The following is an 18,989-nucleotide window of genomic DNA, read 5'->3' on the forward strand; positions in this document are numbered from 1 at the left end:
TCTTTATAATTTATTTTAATATGCTCTTTAAATGCGCTTGTCGATTCTTTGTTCAGTAGACGCACTGCAGCGACTCGAATGTGCATTAGTACAAATGAGATGGGCACTACACACGAAGTATTATCTAATATAGCTGTGCCACAAATAGACGTCCGTAAAAAATTGTCATGTTTCTTTTGTAAGTTTAAACGTCAAAAATACCTGCGAGTTAGTATTTTGCTTCGTCTAATTTTCTATAAGCTTTGCAATCGCTGGCTATCAGAGTGTGACCATGCAGTTACCGGCCAACATTAAAAAGGCGTGACCGGCTTGCTTCGCTACTATACGAAGCGCGGCAGCAGACGGTAGCAGACGACAAAATAGCACCGCCCACAGCGCTCACTGCTCCTGCGCGAAACTCGCTGCGCCTGCGCGAAACTTGTTGCAGCCGCCGACCGGCGCTCCGGTGTTCCATTTAACAGTGGACCGCTCTGTACATAGGGGCAGTTAGTACACTTGCACTTGCCCTGCCCCATTGTACGACAACACTAGTCATTTATACCCGTGACACACGGGCAAAGTAAAGTGCACTTTGAGCGAGTGCACTTCGCGGCTAGTGTCATTCGCAGGCTGCTACACGGGAACGCTTAGTGACACTCACTGCAGAGCGCACCCGCCGGCGAGTGTGTTCGGCGAACTCACTTCGCGGCGGCGAAGTGTGTAGCCTCGTTAGCAATGAGTAAAAAATAAGTAAAGTATTATTGAAAGAAAAGTCAGGAGTAATTTTTAATAACATTGTATTAAATTGCTAACGTTACAAGGTAATAAAATGTGCCACACTGCAAAGAAACAACAAGAACAGCACAAACTACTCTCGCTCTCGGGCTGTTCACGACCACGCCGGCTAATGGCTGCGCAGTTGTTTGGCGGATCGAGTCGTTTTGACTGTTGCTGGTCAAGTTGCCGTCGTTGCTGGGGCTTGTAAAGGTGGTTTGTATATGTTGTTTCTAACAATAATAAACTGTTTTCGTGCACACATTTTATATTAACAAATATATGCTTTCTCGTCTGACTCCCGATCGCCATGGCCATCAATTTGAAAGAACACTTTTCTTTCTCGTGTAGCAGCGCGCCGCCAAAGTTACACTCAGCGCGCTTAAGTGCACTCGCTCAAAGTGCACTTTACTTTGCCCGTATGGCACGGGTCTTATTCTGCTTAGCTACCCAGCTACGCAGCAGAAAAAAAGAGCACGTTACTGCCACCGCTATTTAGCTAGCAGAAAACAACATTATACATTTTCTTTTGTGTATATTACAGAATTTCCAAAAGTACTCAGTACTTCCGATGATCAAAAACGCACCATACGTTAACATGGAACAGAAAGACATCAAAACACAGTAAACACCAGAAGCAGACTCGCATGAGACAATTATTCTTCGAATAAAGGCTGCCAGAAGGCTAATTGCGATTAACTATTAAGTACAATTACCCGACACAGTACAGAACGCATTGCAAAGGTTATAAAGACACGATGGTAGAGGACATAGCGTGGATATTTCGAGCCTTTCTGTCAAGGCAAAAAAAAATCAATAAGAACTGACCATCGTCCGTGAGCAAGATTCATCTCACAGAATTCGCGATAAGATGTATGCTTCATTTCAGCCACTCGCGCTTCCTGCCAAGAAGACAAGAAAATAGCGAAAGGAACTTTCAATGCACATGGTTCGTCGCACGAGAAAGTTAATTGCTGCAGCTTGAAGAGGCTGTGGCGCAACGGGAGAACTAGAAAACGCACAATCTAGTCGCTTTAGCCAAACACTGTCGCGCATATACGTAAGAGAAACAGCCGAAAAACAAAAGCGGAAAATATAACCGAAGCTAGCCGCCCCTTAATCAGTGCGAGGGGCGCGGTTCTGCCAATTTTACGTTCATCTCGAGCACTTCGGCAAGAATTTCATTAACTCGGTCTCGTGAACATTCGGATTTAGTTTTCAGAGTTCCTCGTATTTCACTTTTGTACTTGCGATTTTTTTTTTCATAAGCAATTTCTCGCCTTGCTCTTGCATTCATTATGCGTTCGATGCTCATGGGAAGGAGGTTAGAGAACTGTGTCACAATAATAAAATGAAAGAAAAATTGGCTCTCGTGCCATACGCTAATGGCGCCGTGGTTCTTCATAGGATCGCAGCCGGCATTCAGGAATATATATGCTGCAATTGCGGTTCTTATATTAGCGTACGGCTTCCTTACTTCGCGCTAAAAGAAAAAGAAGGTAATGACAGACACATGTAGCTGTCGTACAGATGGGTCACTAACACCTAGGCTCTACATCTACATGGACAAGCATCATTTCCCGTTAGGTAACTGGTTGCCTAACGTGTCGCGGTGCACGTAAAACAGGAAAAGAAGTAATCCGCTGGCGTGCGATAACACATGAGCATCATGTGATGCTTGTGACTAAAACGTGCTCGTTACGCATCGACGTATATTTAGCAACGTTTTGTTTTCTCTTTTCTTTTTCCTGCCAATGTGAAAGGCAGAAAAGGAAACCAAGAGAAAAGCGGCGCTAAGACGAGCTAAGAGGTGCGTATAGCATTCTCAGCAGCAGGTGGTACGACACCTAGTATCCCATGTGACGGTGTTCTAAACTGTACACGCTAGTCATCATCATCATCATCAGCCTATATTTATGTCCACTGCATGACAAAGGCCTCTCCCTGCGATCTCCAATTACCCCTGTCTTGCGCTAGCTGATTCCAATTTAAATTTCCTAACTTCATCACTCCACTTAGTTTTCTGCCGCCCTTGACTGCACTTCCCTTCTCTCGGTATCCATTCTGTAACTCTAATGCTCCGCCGGTTATCCATCCTACGCATCACATGGCCTGCCTGCAGCTCCATTTTTTCCTCTTAATGTCAACTAGAATATCGGCTATCCCCGTTTGTTCTCTGATCCACACCGCTCTCTTCCTGTCTCTTAACGTTAGACCTAACATTTTCCGTTCCGTCGCTCCTTGTCGGTCCTTAACTTGTTCTCGAGCTTCTTTGTTAACCTCCAAGTTTCTGCCCCATATGTTAGCACCGGTAGAATGCAATGATTGTACACTTTTATTTTCGCTAGTAGATTGTACGAAACACGTCTCCGTAACTAGCACGCGTATTAGCACGAGAATGACATGCATACACTGTAAAAAGTCCCTGTTCTTTTTCATGCCTTATTTCCTGTAAACACTACTGCACTATGCCTGTACCGACAGAAAACGGCGAGATTACGTCTATCAAGCCACGCGCATGCGCGTTGTCTCAAGAGAGATAAAGAAAAGACGAGCAAAAGGGTGAGAGCGCAATGCCTGTAGGAAAACTTGTAAGGACTCGCACAAGGCGCATGCGCAGCTTTTGTGCCACCTGCCCTCACAAGCTTGGGCTTCACTGTAGCAGATGCTGCAATAAGCGTTTTGCAGTGTCTGCTCTTGGGTGAGAAAGTGAGCGACTGAGCGCGCAAGCGGTGGTGGCAAGATATTTCTGTTATTTAACCAATTGACTGGACCTAGGAATGTGCCTTCTACGTCTGCCGAGCAGCTACAGTTTGTTTAGTACGATTTCAGTTCGACATCGTTTTGAGAGTTGCGCTTACTTGAAGACCTTGGCGCTAGTGAAGTTAAATGCGATATTTTTCATTTGCAGTACAACACACGTGCTCGTCGAACTGGGCATTGGTGTTGCGTGCCTCGAGGACATCGTTGCCGGTGAGGGAGGCGTTATCTGACTGGCCATGCTCTGGTATTGATTGTTCGCGCCGAGTAGCGCATCTGTATTGTGTTACGTTTTTGCCTTGCTTGTTGCTTTTTTTTTTTTGAAATTGTGGTGTTAAATTGCGCCAGCACGTAAGCTCGCTCCCGTTTCTTTCTTTTATTTACCGCTGTGCGTAGCTCGGAGCACAGATCCACGATTTCTTTTATTTGTTGGTCACGTAACGCAGGGGAACATCATGGGAACTTGCCAGTTTCAGGTAGACACACTTTTAGGATATGCTCGTCGTTTCGATAACCAGAGCTATTATTGCGCTTATACATACCTTGCCCTTCTGCTTTTTGTTCTAGCGAAATTGTGGCTTATGATTCATTGACGTTGTCATATTTTTCGTATTAGCAGCAACGAAGTTCACGAATGCAGTTGTTTAGACTTGAACATGAATGATCGAGCTGGTGGGAACAATGATAAAGCGCCTATGCTATTGCAAATGTTTGATATTGTTCCTCTCGTCAAAAATCCCAACTTAAATGTATCAACGGGAGGTAAACTAAGACCCTCACTGTAGCTTAACCAAGAAGTTCAGCGTAACAATGTTTATCAGCGAAGAGGTCAATGCATTCTTGACAGCATCAGCTGTTTGTCTTTTATCGATGAAGCGTGGCGCCTTTCATACGCATTGTTCTCTTTCATCGGGCTTGCTATGCAAAAGCTGAAATTTCACCATATTGCAGCCTATTTCACAAACCTAAGAACTTGGACTTAGTTTCTTTTTCATTTGGTTTACCTCTTTCAGAATACTCCTTGGAATCAACCCAGGTCGTGGCACAAAATCAACGGCAGAACCACGAGGTCATAGAATTGTGCTAAGCCTTGAGCATCAGATCATAGAAGCCGACTTGACATTTTGGCACGATATGTTTTTTATTGCGATAGCAATTATATGGACACTTCAACCGGATTTCTGCCGTCGGCGTCGCCATCGCCGTCATCGTCGCCGTCGCCGTGAGGTTCCGTATTGATTCCAAGGGCGATAAAATCGTCGCCGCGCGCCGTATGCGCGAGCGAAAGAGCGCGGGGGACGCGCGCTATCACGGAGGGCGAACTCCCCCGCGCGCTATGGAACGGTGGAAAGCAAACGCGACCGTCGCCCGAAAGGCTGTGGGGGTATGGGAGGGAAGGAGGCGGGGCGACGCTGTGCTCCGGCACCAAAGGCGTATCTTGCCACTCAATCTCCCACGCGAAAGCAAGAAACGGGAAGAGGGGGGGCAGCTTCTTCTCTGCCAACAACTTCTCCTTTGCCCGGCGGTGCCGGTCGCCCGCACCGTCTCTTATCTCCACGCGGCTCTGACCTTTGTATGCGCTGTGCATTCGCCCCTCAGTTTCCGTTGAAGCGATAGACCGCGCGAACCTGCGCTTGCTGCCAGCGTTTTGACAGTCGTTGGCTGCGGTCATTCAGTGTGATCTACTCATGTTTGCTTGTGCGCGCTGACACCACGATTGTTAATTCAGTTAGTAAGCCAATGTGTATAAGTTTGTGCAGCCGATAAAACTACTATTCCTACTCCGAATAGCTCTCTACTAATTTGCTATCGCAATCGATGCTTCGCCTTTCGGGCGAAACTGCGACATTTTTTTCTACTTCAAGCGTCTTTCTTCAAGCGTCAGAATCAAAGTGAATTGAGGCGTATTGAGAGCGCACTGCGCATGCCCCATAACTTATAGTCTGTGTTCATTTTCTGCCCCACAGCTCAAGCATCCTGCCATTCTCCAGCGTGGAACTGATCAATTTGAGAAATTTAGCCTCCAAATGCCATTTTTTTATTGAACACTCCCAGCCAACTTGCTTTCTGCAATAAACCAGTTACTTTCTCAATGATTGAACGTAGTAGTTTAAGTCAGCAGCATTTGTGCTGATGCACAAATGCTGCTGCGTCAGTATTTCATAGTACGGTGCTTGTTCATGCTTTCATTGCCGTTAGTGTGTAGGGCGCACATACAAAAAGCTTGTTGTCCACTATTTCTCTTTTGTATATTGCAGGACTTGAAAAGAGTAAAATTACTACCAAGAAAGAGCAATAAGCTAAGATATTTTGGTACTACATGGTTCCAGTTTATTGCTAGACACAATACACATGCGTCGTTCTAAATGCATACTCAGGCATAGCTTGCCAATCAAATATATTAGCATTTAGTGGTGCAGAGTAGCCTAAGACTAGACACTTGTTCGTTATTTTTCTATCAATTTGCCTTCTTCGTTTGCGTGCGCGCGCGTGTGTGCATGTTTTTAATATGTCTTGCTTCAGATGCAATGTATAACTAGTAAACTATAATATACCTTAAGCCTGGTAAAGCAGGAAGACTCTGCAGCAAGGGTAATAACGGACATTTTTCCAGTAAACGGGATATTCTAATGATGAATAACAATAAATATAGCAGGTTCGTTCTTATCGAAAAGCACAGTTCGAGAATTGACAAATACAGCTAAAATTGTTGTAAATATGGCGCCATGTCATAGTGGTGCCGTGCAATAAAATTACAGAAGCCAATCTTTTTTAGGCAATTGCTGTAAATGTGTCGGCCTGTTATTGTAGTGCCATGGAATGAAATTATAGGCTCATGTATTTTTTTATGGTACATTGCTGTAAAATTTGCGGTGCTGTGGAATGAAATTACGTACGTGCGTATATTTTACGGGAAATCCCTGTGAATATGAAGGCGCGTTATTGCAGTGCTGTGGAATGAAATTACGGACGCCTGTACATTTTCCACGAATATAGTTGGCAGCAGGTGCTGCCGGGTAAGTCTGCAGCAAAACAACGGCGCATTTTCCCCAGTGTAGGAATGACGCATAGGCATGTGGCGAACACAGCAGCTTCTGGCATACGTATATTAATGAGCTATAGTAGTACTTCTAATCAGAAGAAAAGCTTTTTTTGCGGAATTTTCCCGACAGGCGAGTGGTTCGTCATATACATGCATCGTTAACCTTCATGCCGTTACGCGTTCGGAGTCGTAAGGCCCTCCAAGGCCCTCACCCATTTTATCGATGTGCCGATGAGCCACATTTAATCCTAGACTGAGAAGTTGGTCTAGTTGTATGAGCATCGATATTGAGAAAAAAAAAAAAAAAAAAAAAAACAGAGCGCTGACTACAGGGCCTGAGGAAGGTGCACCACACGGTCACTGTCGATCTTTCTGCGGTCCCGCAGCGAGCGCTGTTTTTAAGTATGTTTCGGAACACATTTTGCAGTTGCAGCCGGTCTACTAAGAGGCCGCTACCAGCTCTGGCACGTCGAGCAGACTTGTACAGGTTACAGAAAAGAAGCATCCAATTACAATTACACTTCCTTCTTTGAAAACTCTAATTCATTACAGTGACATAATACTGGTCCACGTTACTTTTATCCCAACACTTGTTAACATTGCATAGGGAAGCGCAGTCGGGGACGGCAGAAAACTAGGTGCAGTGATTAAGTTAGGAAATTCGCAGGCGCAAGTTGGAATCAGCTAGCGCAAGACAGGGGTAATTGGAGATCCCAGGGAGAGGCCTTCGTCCTGCAGCGGACATAAATATAGGCTGATGATGATGATGATTAAATAAAGCAAGCAGAACGAGCTGACCTGGCCCTTTCAGTGCGTCCTCTGCAGTTCTTCGCACGTTGTTTATCTTCGCTAACAATTGCTGTTAAAAATTTTCATCGGTCATCTTCCTTCATTTCCTTGTCAACACATAGCAGTGACACTGAAAACTCGATCGATATGCGCGCTGGAGACATGGGCGATGTTGTAACGTACGAACACCCTGCGCACATGATAGTGGTTACTCAATGCCGTGATGCTCAAGTCTCGCTCCTTTATGAAGCGCAGCGCTTCATTGTTGATGATCCAGATCGGACAAGGCGCTCCCGGTAGGGCAACTGAAAAGGTGGTAAAATCGTCCGTATAGATGATCTCGTGGCATCAACGTCCGAAGTGGCCATCCCTATTGAGACATAGCAGCGCCGATTCAATTTGTCGATCAACATGTGGAGGAGCGTTAATACGAGGAAACAAATACTGAGCGCCCGGATGTGTCTGAATACGCATGCGCATCCGCTGCGTGGCACGACTGCAGTTGCCACCCAATTCTCAAAGTGCTCAAAGCTGTGTCGCCTGTTGCAGCTTGTCTCGTCCATAAAGTAACTGGTTACGTGTATTGGTTACCCAAACAAGTAACTGAAGTACAGTGAGCATTACTGTGTAAAACGTAATCAATTACAAAACAACAAAAATAATAATGATTATAAGTAATTAATTACGTGTAATTACAAGTCTGACGTCTTTTGATACGGCGCCACTCGCTACTCAATGACCTCCGTCATGTTGCTTCCCCCGAACCCCACGCAAACAACTCTGATATATGGCAAATACCCCCCCCCTCCCCCTCCCCCCGAGGCAGTTTCAATAAACAAAAGAGACAGGCAGGCGACAGCCTGACGTCGACATCTTCTGTGAGCTTCAGAGGCCGCATTCATTTTCTGAATATCATAAATATTTGGGAAAAAATTACACGCCCGCTCCGCTAACGCAAACGGAGGAACCATGCTGTATGCACTCCCATGTAGTGTGCAGTGCTCGTCGTTTGCTTTTGTGCCAAGGAACTGCGACCGAAACGCAAGAGATTCGTATAACATTTATTTCCCTTTATTTATTCTTGAGGCGTAGCAGTCTTCTCTACATCTTCGTGATTGCTTTTGGGTAATGTTTCCGTGTTCGTCGTCGTCGTCGTCATCATCATCATCATTATCAGCTTACATTTATGTCCACTGCAGGACGAAAGTTTCTCCCTGTGATCTCTAAATACTCCTGTCTTGCGCTAGCTGATTCGAATTTCCACCTGCAAATTTCCTAATTTCATCACCCCACCTAGTTTTCGACCGTCCTCAATTGCGCTTCCTTTACCTTGGCACCCATTCTGTACTCTAACTGCCAACCGGAACTACCTCTGGTTAACCTCCCTGCCTTTCTATGCATCCTTTCTCTCTCTCTCTCTCTAATGGTGCACCAGTTATCTGCCCTGCGCATTGCATGGCCTGCCAAGCTCTATTTCTTTATCTTAATGTCAACTTGAATATTGGCTATCCCCGTTTGCTCTCTGACCCACACCGCTCTCTTCCTGTCTGTTAACGTATCGTACCACACAGTAAATAATTTTTCTTAAAGGCGCTCTTGAGTGAATTGGGAAGCGCGCCAATATATACCCCTAATATGCGCAAGTTACTGTTACAGATTAATAGCATTTTACACACACGAACCTGCACTTCACAAAAAAAAAGTAAGAGGCATAAAAGAAAATCGGCACCACAGTATGTGAACTGACTTTTGATACGCTGGATTCGAAACCTACGGGAGTCAGGAACTGAAACCAGCGCGTTCGCAGGAGTTCCTTAAGATGCATTATTTTTACATATTTATTATAAGAATATAGATTTACACGCATCCTTCAAGACTCGCGCTGACTTTACGTTCATACCGGTTATTACGCGCAAAATGACACTTCTCATGTGTTTCTTTGCCTGTCCTGCACATGACGGACATTCTTCATCAAAGTCCTCGAGTCCTCTATGCGCAGATTTCTTCGACCCGCGTGCGCAGGCATGCTGCTCATCGTACGAACGCAATTTCCTTAGCGAACCCAGGGCGCACTTTTCGCTGAAAGATGGATTCGTTCCTCGAGTACCTATAGAATCGACGCCAGGGACGCGGCGCACGCACCTCGGCGGGGGCGAGATAAATCGTCCGTTCTTCCCTTAATGACGTGGCCGAAGACGAGGACAGTGGCCCGAAATAAATTGCGCACGAGGCTCCGGTGCACCTGGCGGGAGGAAATCGCTCTCGTCCTTCACGGCGCTGAAAGAGGAGCCCATCCACCGAGCCATACGAGACCCACACGCCAGCTTGTATCGCTCGGCCATCGAGCTGCCGGGCGGTCACCATTTGCGGAAACGAACCACTTTCACCTCCCTCTTGTCTGCGCACTGCATTTATCCATTTCTTCCTATTCCATTTGCGTCTCACTTCAACGTCTCTCCCCTTTCTTCTCCCTCTAAACGCTGATATCAGTCGTTTCGTGAACCGCGATGGCTCAAAACGCAAGAACCGGCCGGCGCATCGGCAACTCGCGTCATAACGGAGCGACGGCCACTGCCCTTTCTTAACAATTGTGTGGTTGTAACCCCCTGTACGAAATGCGCCGTCGAATACGGAAGCCATCGCTTTGGTCAGGAGCGGCGGTTGCGTTGGGCTGGAGTACCGTGGAAAGGAAGAAAGCGCCGCTCGGCCAGAGGAGAAGGCCCCCGCCGGGAGTTCGGCCGAAGAAACGACGAAGACAACGACCACGGATATATATATATATATATATATATATATATATATATATATATATATCCGCATTTCCCCCATAGTTCACGATAGAAAGGTGCGTGCGTACACGTCCGACGTCAAATAGCTTCCCCCGGGTTAACGAAAAGGCACTTGAAATGTTAATTCGCTGTCCATCGGCGGCGCGCAAGCGCGGGTAATGACGATTGATGGGGGTAATATTGGAGGCGCTCGAAAGACGGGAGCACGACCTCCGGCGTGCGTGTCTGTCGCGTGAGTCCCGGACAGTCATATATTAAAATCAGAAACTTGGCTCGCCCGGGACCGTCAGACGAAATACTTTTTTTTTCATATTTTTTTTTTCAGCCACCCGCATACCTGACTGCTGAATTGCCGCATGAACAAATTAATTATTCATCAATCTAACCGCTTTACACTGCCGTCCTAAAACTTACACGAGATTTATTTTCCACGAAAACCTTCCATAAATTCCTCAGCAATTAATCTTACTGTGATGTCAAATCTTATTTGAATTGCGCGAAAATATTTCCTCGATGTCCTCTTGTATTTGTTTTCTTTCCCAAGGATGCCACCAACTGTGCATAATATGCTAAAATGCAAACATTAAAGCGTGGACAATAATGCAGCGCCCTCGGGGAGATGGGTAAATGTTCGCTGCTGGTCCTCGACCATCCACAGCAACACAGAGCGTTGAGAATGCACTGAGGCGTGTACCTAACAACCACGGCTAAAGCGACCACAGTCAGATATACACTAGGCTCGAAAATGTTGTAAGACGCACATTTTTCACATTTCATAGGTGGCCGGTGCTATTTACGTTAAATAATAAAGAGGACAGTCACGTGAGCTTGGTTTTTTTGCAAGTTTTTGTTAGATCTGACGACCGCATCGATGTTGTTAAAGTTTACAAATGAAATACGAATTGGAGCTCCAAAGCCGTACGTCATGTTACACATGCTGTAATATGACACTTGGCACCACTGTAACCTATGGTTTGGTCCTGCAAATTTCGCTCTGGTTGATATAAACTTTAGATCAGACGAAATGTGTTCAGAACATCCAATCCTAGGCGTATATTATTTATTTTAAGGAGCACCAGGGGTACCTATAAAATGTGCATATCTGCGCCTTGATATATATATATATATATATATATATATATATATATATATATAAGTTACAACTTTAAAGTTATAGTGTATGTTGACAAGACCAAGGGACCGCGGTGGCAAGGTCGTAGATGGAGATCGAGTGCTCAAGTGTTAGTGCTCGGCAACTTCGCCAACGGCAATCTAGAAGCGTCGGCGCGTGAAAACAGCATGTCTACCATGGAAGCCGTAAGCAACTTCTCAAAGCTATAGCATTTTGCTGAGAATAGCAGTTACAAGCTGCAGGAAATGGGCCGATCGCCCGTGTTCCCTCGTAGAACTTCGGTGACCGTAAGTGGCCGTATCGATTGCTGCATTACTTGAAGTCGGGCAATAACAACGCGTTGCAGGGAAACGGATAGCGTCGTATACGGCGTGCACGCGAGATCATAAATATCTGGGTTAACGGTGGTAGTCGCAACAAATTACCCAGGTCAAATGACACCAATCGGGACGTTGAAAAAAATAACAAGAGAACTAAAAAAATCGAATCGCACGGAAACGTTGAAGCAAACCCGCGAATACACGCAAAATTGCCGCGCGACTGGCCGCTCGAGGCATTTTGCGTTTATTCGCGGGCTTCTTTCACGCTCGGAAAAACACTTTTATGTAGCACGTATTGAGCAACAGAAATCTGTATCGGCAGTTTCTCGTGCTGCTCTACAATTTTCTCATTGACGCTTTTGAGCTAATTAAAATATTTGAGAAGCTTATTAATCAATTAAGACTAATTATGTAATTCGGCGGAATGTAAAAAAATAATCTTAGTACCTCCAAGCGACGGCAAACAACATACCTTGGTTCTGTCCAGCTACGTGGCATTTGCATATTTTTGAAACCTTGGTGCATGATAGTTGCGACACCCCGTATATAGCAGTGAACTAGAAGGGCACACCGACGATACGGCGTAAGTGCAAAGTTAAAAAAAAAAAGAATGTGCCGATCCCACGCACTGTTATGCGAAACATTTTGCAGGTACCTGACTACCCAGCGTTGACTATCGAGCAAATCGTGACCAGGTGAACCAACCTGTGTTTGCGTAAACTAAGTAGTTGTGTGTGTGTGGGTCGCAAGGGTACGTGTGTGTGCCGACAGTAGTACTACGACGACCACGTGGAAGACGATCGTATGGCAGCAAAGGCATTTCTACGCCGGCCGTTCGACGCAAGCTTACGACACGACGACAGTTGGATTCCACATGGGTTATAGTGGACGAGCGGAAGCGAGAGAAACACGGACTCATCAGCAGCTATACGTGTTATAAAATCGTACGCATACCTTTGGCTTTGGCATGTGGTGTATGTGAAAACGACGATGTCATTTGTACTCCGGCGAAGAAATGTTAAAACGTCATTAACTAGGGCGATATTGAAGTTAGTACAGCGTCGCAGTCCCTACGTAGCGTAAACTGCTACGAGGAAAGTGATGGGGAAAGTGGGCCGGTCCCGGAGATTGTGCAGTCAGACACGGCGCCATAAAGCACGAGCTCTCACAGAAAAATAAGACGAGGAACTAGTGGCACGTGGCGCACGCGCCGAGTGTTTCAAAGAGCCGGCTGCCTTTGGAACGAGAGAAGTACGCGTGCGACAATGAGTCAACTTGCGTATAAGGCAATAAAAAAAGAAAAAAGGAAAAAGACGATCGTTGTCGAGTGATATTAGAGCACCAGGCTGCTGTGCTTCACAATAGAGGCTCGATTCTACCATCCGTCACATATTATTTTCTTTTTAATAAAGCGAAGCGAGACAGGAAACTGCCTACCTACCGCAATGTCCCAAGAATGAGGCAAAGAATGCTTCGCATTAAAAAAAGAAAAACGGCCCAGCAAAGCAGAATTTCGATGCTCTCGTCAACATCAGGAGTTGTTAACCAAAGTCACCATAGCAACATGGTAATTCTAGCGATAAGTGATGGCAATGAGCCATAAAAAAATACCGTTTCAAAGGCCAAGGGGCCAAACAGCTACAGCTATTAACGGGCAGCATTGAGGTTATATGCATTGGTGTCCCTCAACAGTGCTCCTCTTTTCTCTCTCTCTCTCTCTCTCTCTCTCTGTCTGGCTCCGCTCATTACCGCGCCTTTTTGGCTCCTTTACGCGTTTGCAGACGCAGTGTCCTTTTTTCGATCTTTCTTAGCCGCGAGCGCAAAATTTATGCGCTGTCATGAGGCAAATAGAAGAAATGAGTCAATATGTTAGGACGACGCAGACGCAATGCTGCTAAAGGACGCGAGCGTAGCTGTCGCGCAATCTGGCGCGCCACGAAGGTACAGTTTTCCGTCGCCTAACCACACTTTCATTCTTCTTTAGCAGACTAAGCGTCCTGTACCCAGTGTACTTAGACGTCAAGGCAGCGCTAAATTGGAGTATGAATTGCAGCTGGCCAGCGCAGCCAGTTTATCGCTTTTAATGGGTTCGCATAGCATGGGTGCACGGAGAAAAAATGCGGACCAAACGTTTCCCAATATTACTGATGCCGCATTCAAATGGCGAAGAATTCCAAGTAAATACAATAAAAAAATTAAGATGAATCGCAAGACAAGGTTAGATTTTTTTGTTGGTGCGCCTTCGAATTCTACAAGCTTTGATGACTTATAGGAGGAGGAGTAATGCCACAAGGTTTTGAAATTGTATGGAAGTGTGGCAAACATTAAATTGCGTGTTCTAAGCAGCGTCCAGAGCGACAGCACAATTCTTAGCCATTTATTCATGCAGCATTTGACTGCTTCGAGAGATAAGAAAAGTCGCATTTACGCCCGAAGGGAGAAGCATCGACAGCGATATCAAAGCATTATATGGTTACATGCAGTAGGCTAATAAATTTATGAGCAATAAAAATTGCCGTAAGCATTCGCTTATTAACTAAACACGCGTGGTGTCACGCGATCAAGTACGCCCATATGAACAGAGTTCGCTGAAAGACCGTCACAACCATGGCGTTATGAGGAGCGCCGGCAGTGGAGAGTGCGCCGTATGCTTGTCCCAAAACGAAAGTATTACCGCCTCATTCACCATTTACCACCATTCCGAAACTTAGCACATCATGTGACCTCCAACACTTGACGTGCGGGAAGACTGCGCTCATTAAGTTCCCTTAGCGCGCATCAAGGGACCAGCCTTCTCCATAGGTCGTCGCATGGGCCCGCGCATGATCGCCCTGGCACACCGAAGCAGATCACGTGATTTCAAACAGTCGACGCGCGGGCAGCGCATGCGCTCGGCTGCGCGGGTCCAGCGGCCCGCGCAATCGCTTTCGCACCTGGAACACGGAAGTGGTGGTGGCCCCGGCAGCTCCAACCTTTGTTTTCATCCATGTCCGGCGTTATAATATAGCCTTGCAACTTGTAGTAGTCTCACACGCGTCTCGCATCCAGTCAAAGAACAAGCATGGAATTCACCGTCTTCGCGCTAGGCACATTTCAGTTTTATTGCGATAGCAATTATATGGACAATTCAACCGGATTTCTGCCGTCGGCGTCGCCGTCGTCGTCGCCGTGAGGTTCCGTATAGATTCCAAGGGCGATAAAATCGAAAGCGCGCGGGGGACGCGCGCTATCACGGAGGGCGAACCCCCCGCGCGCTATCACGGAGAGCGAACGCTCGGCGGAAAGCATACGTGACCGTCGCGCAAAAGACCGTGGGGGTATGGGAGGGAGGGAGAGAGGCGGGGCAGCGCTGTGCTCCGGCCCCAAAGGCGCATCTTGCCACTCAATCTCCCACGCGAAAGCAAAAAAGCGGGAAGAGGGGGGGGGGGGGGGGGCAGCTTCTCCTCTGCCAACAACTTCTCCTTTGCGCTTTTCCTGGGGATGCCGGTCGTCCGCACCGTCTCTTATCTCCACACGGCTCTGACCTTTCTATGCGCTGTGCATTCGCCGCTCAGTTTCCGTTGAAGCGATAGACCGCGCGAACCTCCGCTTGCTGCCAGCGTTTTGACAGTCGTTGGCGGCGGTCATTCAGTGTGATCTATTCATGTTTGCTTGTGCGCGCTGACATCACGATTGTTAATTCAGTTAGTAAGCCAGTGTGTCCAAGTTTATGCAGCCGATAAAACTACTATCCCTACCGCGAATAGCTCTCTACTAATTTGCTATCGCAATCGATGCTTCGCCTTTCGGGCGAAACTGCGACATTTTTTTTTACTAGACGAAACTGGCTGCAGTGATATGTCATCCTGGTACATGCATTCAAACATCCTCCAGCGCTTCATTAAAATGTAATGCGACAATACACTACTGCCAAGCTGCAATACCAAGTCACTGCAGTTATTGTACTAGCGCTTATTGGTTTGTCAGCTGCCATGATTCGAAATACTGCTAGTAACACTTGGTTACACCCAACGCTGTCGTAGCACTAACTTGAATGCTTGGGACCGTATAATTCACACGGTCGCGAGCACTCAAGTGCACCGGGACCATGAATCGTAATGCAGCGGCTTATAATTCATTACTTGTCACAAAAGGATGCGGCTTCGCATGTTCCATGATCTTTCAGCACTCTTTTACACAGCGGTCAGACACGACCACGGACATGAGAAGCCAGCTCTTTTCGTAACCTGACACCACAAATAGGTTGAACAAGTGAGTTGTCTGTATACTATAATCACCGAAGAGTGTATAATATGATAATCGATAAAGAACACGAACAACAATCTGCACGAGATTTTACAGCCACGCTACACTGTCGACACTATCGACACAGCAGTGATCACAGCACGAACGCAGCAAGCGGATTGCTGGGATCACTGCTGTAAGCATAACACACAGCTAATTTTATGACACATACGTGGGCCTGCGCGAGTTGTGTGAAACGCACGCCCCGCTGTCACCCTTCACTGGCCAGAGGGCGCTGCGACTGTCTATAGAGTCCTAGCGCCGCCGCAGCAAAGGCGGACATCACGGCACCCTACTCAGTTCCCTACCGTAGCTGCCGACGCCAGACACTCGGACATCGACGAAAATTTTGCACAAAAGAGACGTGTGTAGTTTGCCTGAGCTCGGTACGTTCATTTTCGTTTGCCCAGCCAGTGATCGCCGTCGAACGCAGCATGCAGTGCTCGCGCTACCGCGTTCGACCGCCGTCCGCGTGTCCAGCTTCATCCAGGGCCCGTGAAATTTCGTGCCTTTGGCAGAATCTGGGCACTGCTGGCTCGAGCCACGTAACAGTAAGTTGACTAATGCGTTTTAATGCCAAAGCATCATCTGGGCTATAAAAGACACAGCGATAGAAAGTGTCTCGCATGACGTCTCGTCAGAAAGCTGTCTCCCCTACCCGAGAGGCTGCGCGCGCGCTGTGGCGCGGTTGTCTACAGGCGGTCAGGATAGAAGCCTCCCGCGCACGGACCTTATTGTCATCGTGGAGCGGTCTGCAAAAATGCGACGGCGCCGCTCGCCAGTGGTGCACAAAGTAATCTGACCTTGAAGAAGATGCTGGAGCTCCTGGAATCGGACGCGATGCCTCGTGCCTCCGGACGTGGACGCAAACGCTCCCTCAGGCTCCTCGATGATCCTATCGACAGCGAGCGAAATACCACCCGGCCGACCATCCATTTCAACGGTACTCCCCTAGGCGGCCTCGCACTCGTGCTTTTCGTCGTCGTGGAGGCGCGCACGTAGCGCGACCATGCATTCCGTCTCCGGCGTGTATCGTGCCTTTTTTTTTTTCGCCCTCTTGGTTCGTCAGCGAGTGTGTCTTGTTTTGTCTTAACTTTGTGAAAATAGACTCAAATGCCCCTCGTGTCCTTGTCGTCCTGGCTGAACGCTGCGCAAGAAAACGGGAAAGAGGAAGGAAAAGAATAGATACACAACCAATACAGTAAGAACATGCGCTGCACTCAGTTGCCTTTTACCACCTTGGTGACAGCGGGATTCTCTTATGGTTCTTTCGGCTTACCAAGTGGCACTACCGCAACTAAGATGAAATTCGCAAAAGTATGCATACCTGAGCTTCTAGTTACAAAGGGCACCTCTAGGGCTCCCCTTCGTGACACTTGGAGTGAGTGAGTGAGTGAGTGAGTGAGTGAGTGAGTGAGTGAGTGAGTGAGTGAGTGAGTGAGTGAGTGAGTGAGTGAGTGAGTGAGTGAGTGAGTGAGTGAGTGAGTGAGTGAGTGAGTGAGTGAGTGAGTGAGTGAGTGAGTGAGTGAGTGAGTGAGTGAGCTCGCACATTTGACTCATTTACGAGTCAGACATTGTGCACCTCACACTAAGTAACACTTCTTCCATTAGCCCAAAGCTATAGTTTATGAAGCCCACAATCCTAAAATCCCACTGGATCGTACTTGTGCGGTTTGAATCATAAGATTAACCATCATTCACGCGAAATTTACAGCTAGCAATTGTGGACCAAGCTGCGAGATTATGGCAGCTGAAGTGTTTTGAGTGAGCTATTGAACACACAGAAGAAAATGCTCAGTGATATTTCGCAGATGGCCGTTACTACAGGTTACTACAACGTTAACTATTCCATATTTAAAACTCCATAGCCCTCTTACAAGCGAAACGTGCAGTTTAATTTTCGTACAAGAGAGAGAAAGAACGTTTCCTTTGCGTTTACGCCTTACTCACAGCCTTACTCACAAACATCGACTACTTATGTAACACACGAGTTACAAGAACGTTGATATTGAGGTTTAAGAAGAAAGCGCTAAAAGTTTTATTGCACTACCCAGGAGCGGGAGTTTCTCACCATACAAAACAAAACAAGGCAACCACGCGAGCATGTGTCTATACATGTGGTCGCAGAAGGTAATCCGCTTAGCAACTTACGCAACGCAACAATTTGTGTTATTTTTAATGCACTGAGACTTGCGCAGGTAAAAACACGAAAATTTAACGGTGTCTCGTTTCAGGATGACTTATCTTGGAATGCCGACGTCAAAAAGCTAACAAATTCACTGAACATAGCGGTTGGTTGCACACATAATATATACGAACTTGTTCCACCTTGGTTAAAACGTTCTTGGTTAACCTCCCTACTTTTCTCTTCTTGTTTCTCTCTCTCTTGGTTAAAACACGATTTGTATAGCTCCATTTCTTTTTATTCCAAGCTCACATATTCTATGCATATTAGTATGGAGTACCACAACAAAAATGAGTTACCAAGAATTAGTCGTGCTGTAGAAAAGTATGGTCAGGCTTTACGAAGTTTATCACAGTAAACCTGAAACCCTTCCGACACATGGTCTGCTTATAAAACATTTATGTCTACCAGCAGATCAAGCTTATTATTGCAAGCTGTTGTTGCACGTAAAACATAATAGGTTTTACACTTCATATATAACTGACCCTCATTCACAATACTGCTTATGTAAAACATATAGAAGAATGCGTTTCACGTGTATATGTTCTGGTAAAACGCACTCTTCTGCACCTGCGTGAAGGGCACTCTTCTGTACGGCCCTAAGATATATTACGGCCATCAGGACATGGATCGTCGTATTCTTGATATGTTAAATATAACATTAGAAGAAAGTATTTCGAGGTCTATTGCTTTAAAAAATATATTTTTAACGTATTAGAGTACGCCTGCGCGGCTTGGGACCCCTGAAATCTTATAGACAAACTTGAACGCATTAAAAACCGTGCTGCCAGCTTTGTTTCTGGATATTACAACTTCCACATCAGTATTACATGATTTCCACACCAGTATTACATGTGAGACGCTGGTCTCACAAGAATAAACAAGAACTTGGACATTTTCCTGCCCCATTTCGTTTCTTTGCGATATGATAACG

The 18,989-nt window shown here is 46.4% G+C and overlaps 1 protein-coding gene across 1 annotated transcript in view; it reads right to left on the reverse strand.

Moving 5' to 3' along the window:
* LOC119436165 (solute carrier family 12 member 4) overlaps positions 1-18,989 on the reverse strand; it is a 394,931-nt gene that overhangs the window by 371,002 nt on the left and 4,940 nt on the right. The window contains exon 2 of the mRNA XM_037702933.2: positions 16,674-17,017. Within this exon, the coding sequence (XP_037558861.1) occupies positions 16,674-16,806 (133 nt within the window). The 5' untranslated portion in view covers positions 16,807-17,017. The remainder of the gene's footprint in view (positions 1-16,673; positions 17,018-18,989) is intronic.

The sequence above is a fragment of the Dermacentor silvarum genome, chromosome 1, assembly GCF_013339745.2.
Source record: "Dermacentor silvarum isolate Dsil-2018 chromosome 1, BIME_Dsil_1.4, whole genome shotgun sequence".
Taxonomy (NCBI): Eukaryota; Metazoa; Arthropoda; class Arachnida; order Ixodida; family Ixodidae; genus Dermacentor; species Dermacentor silvarum.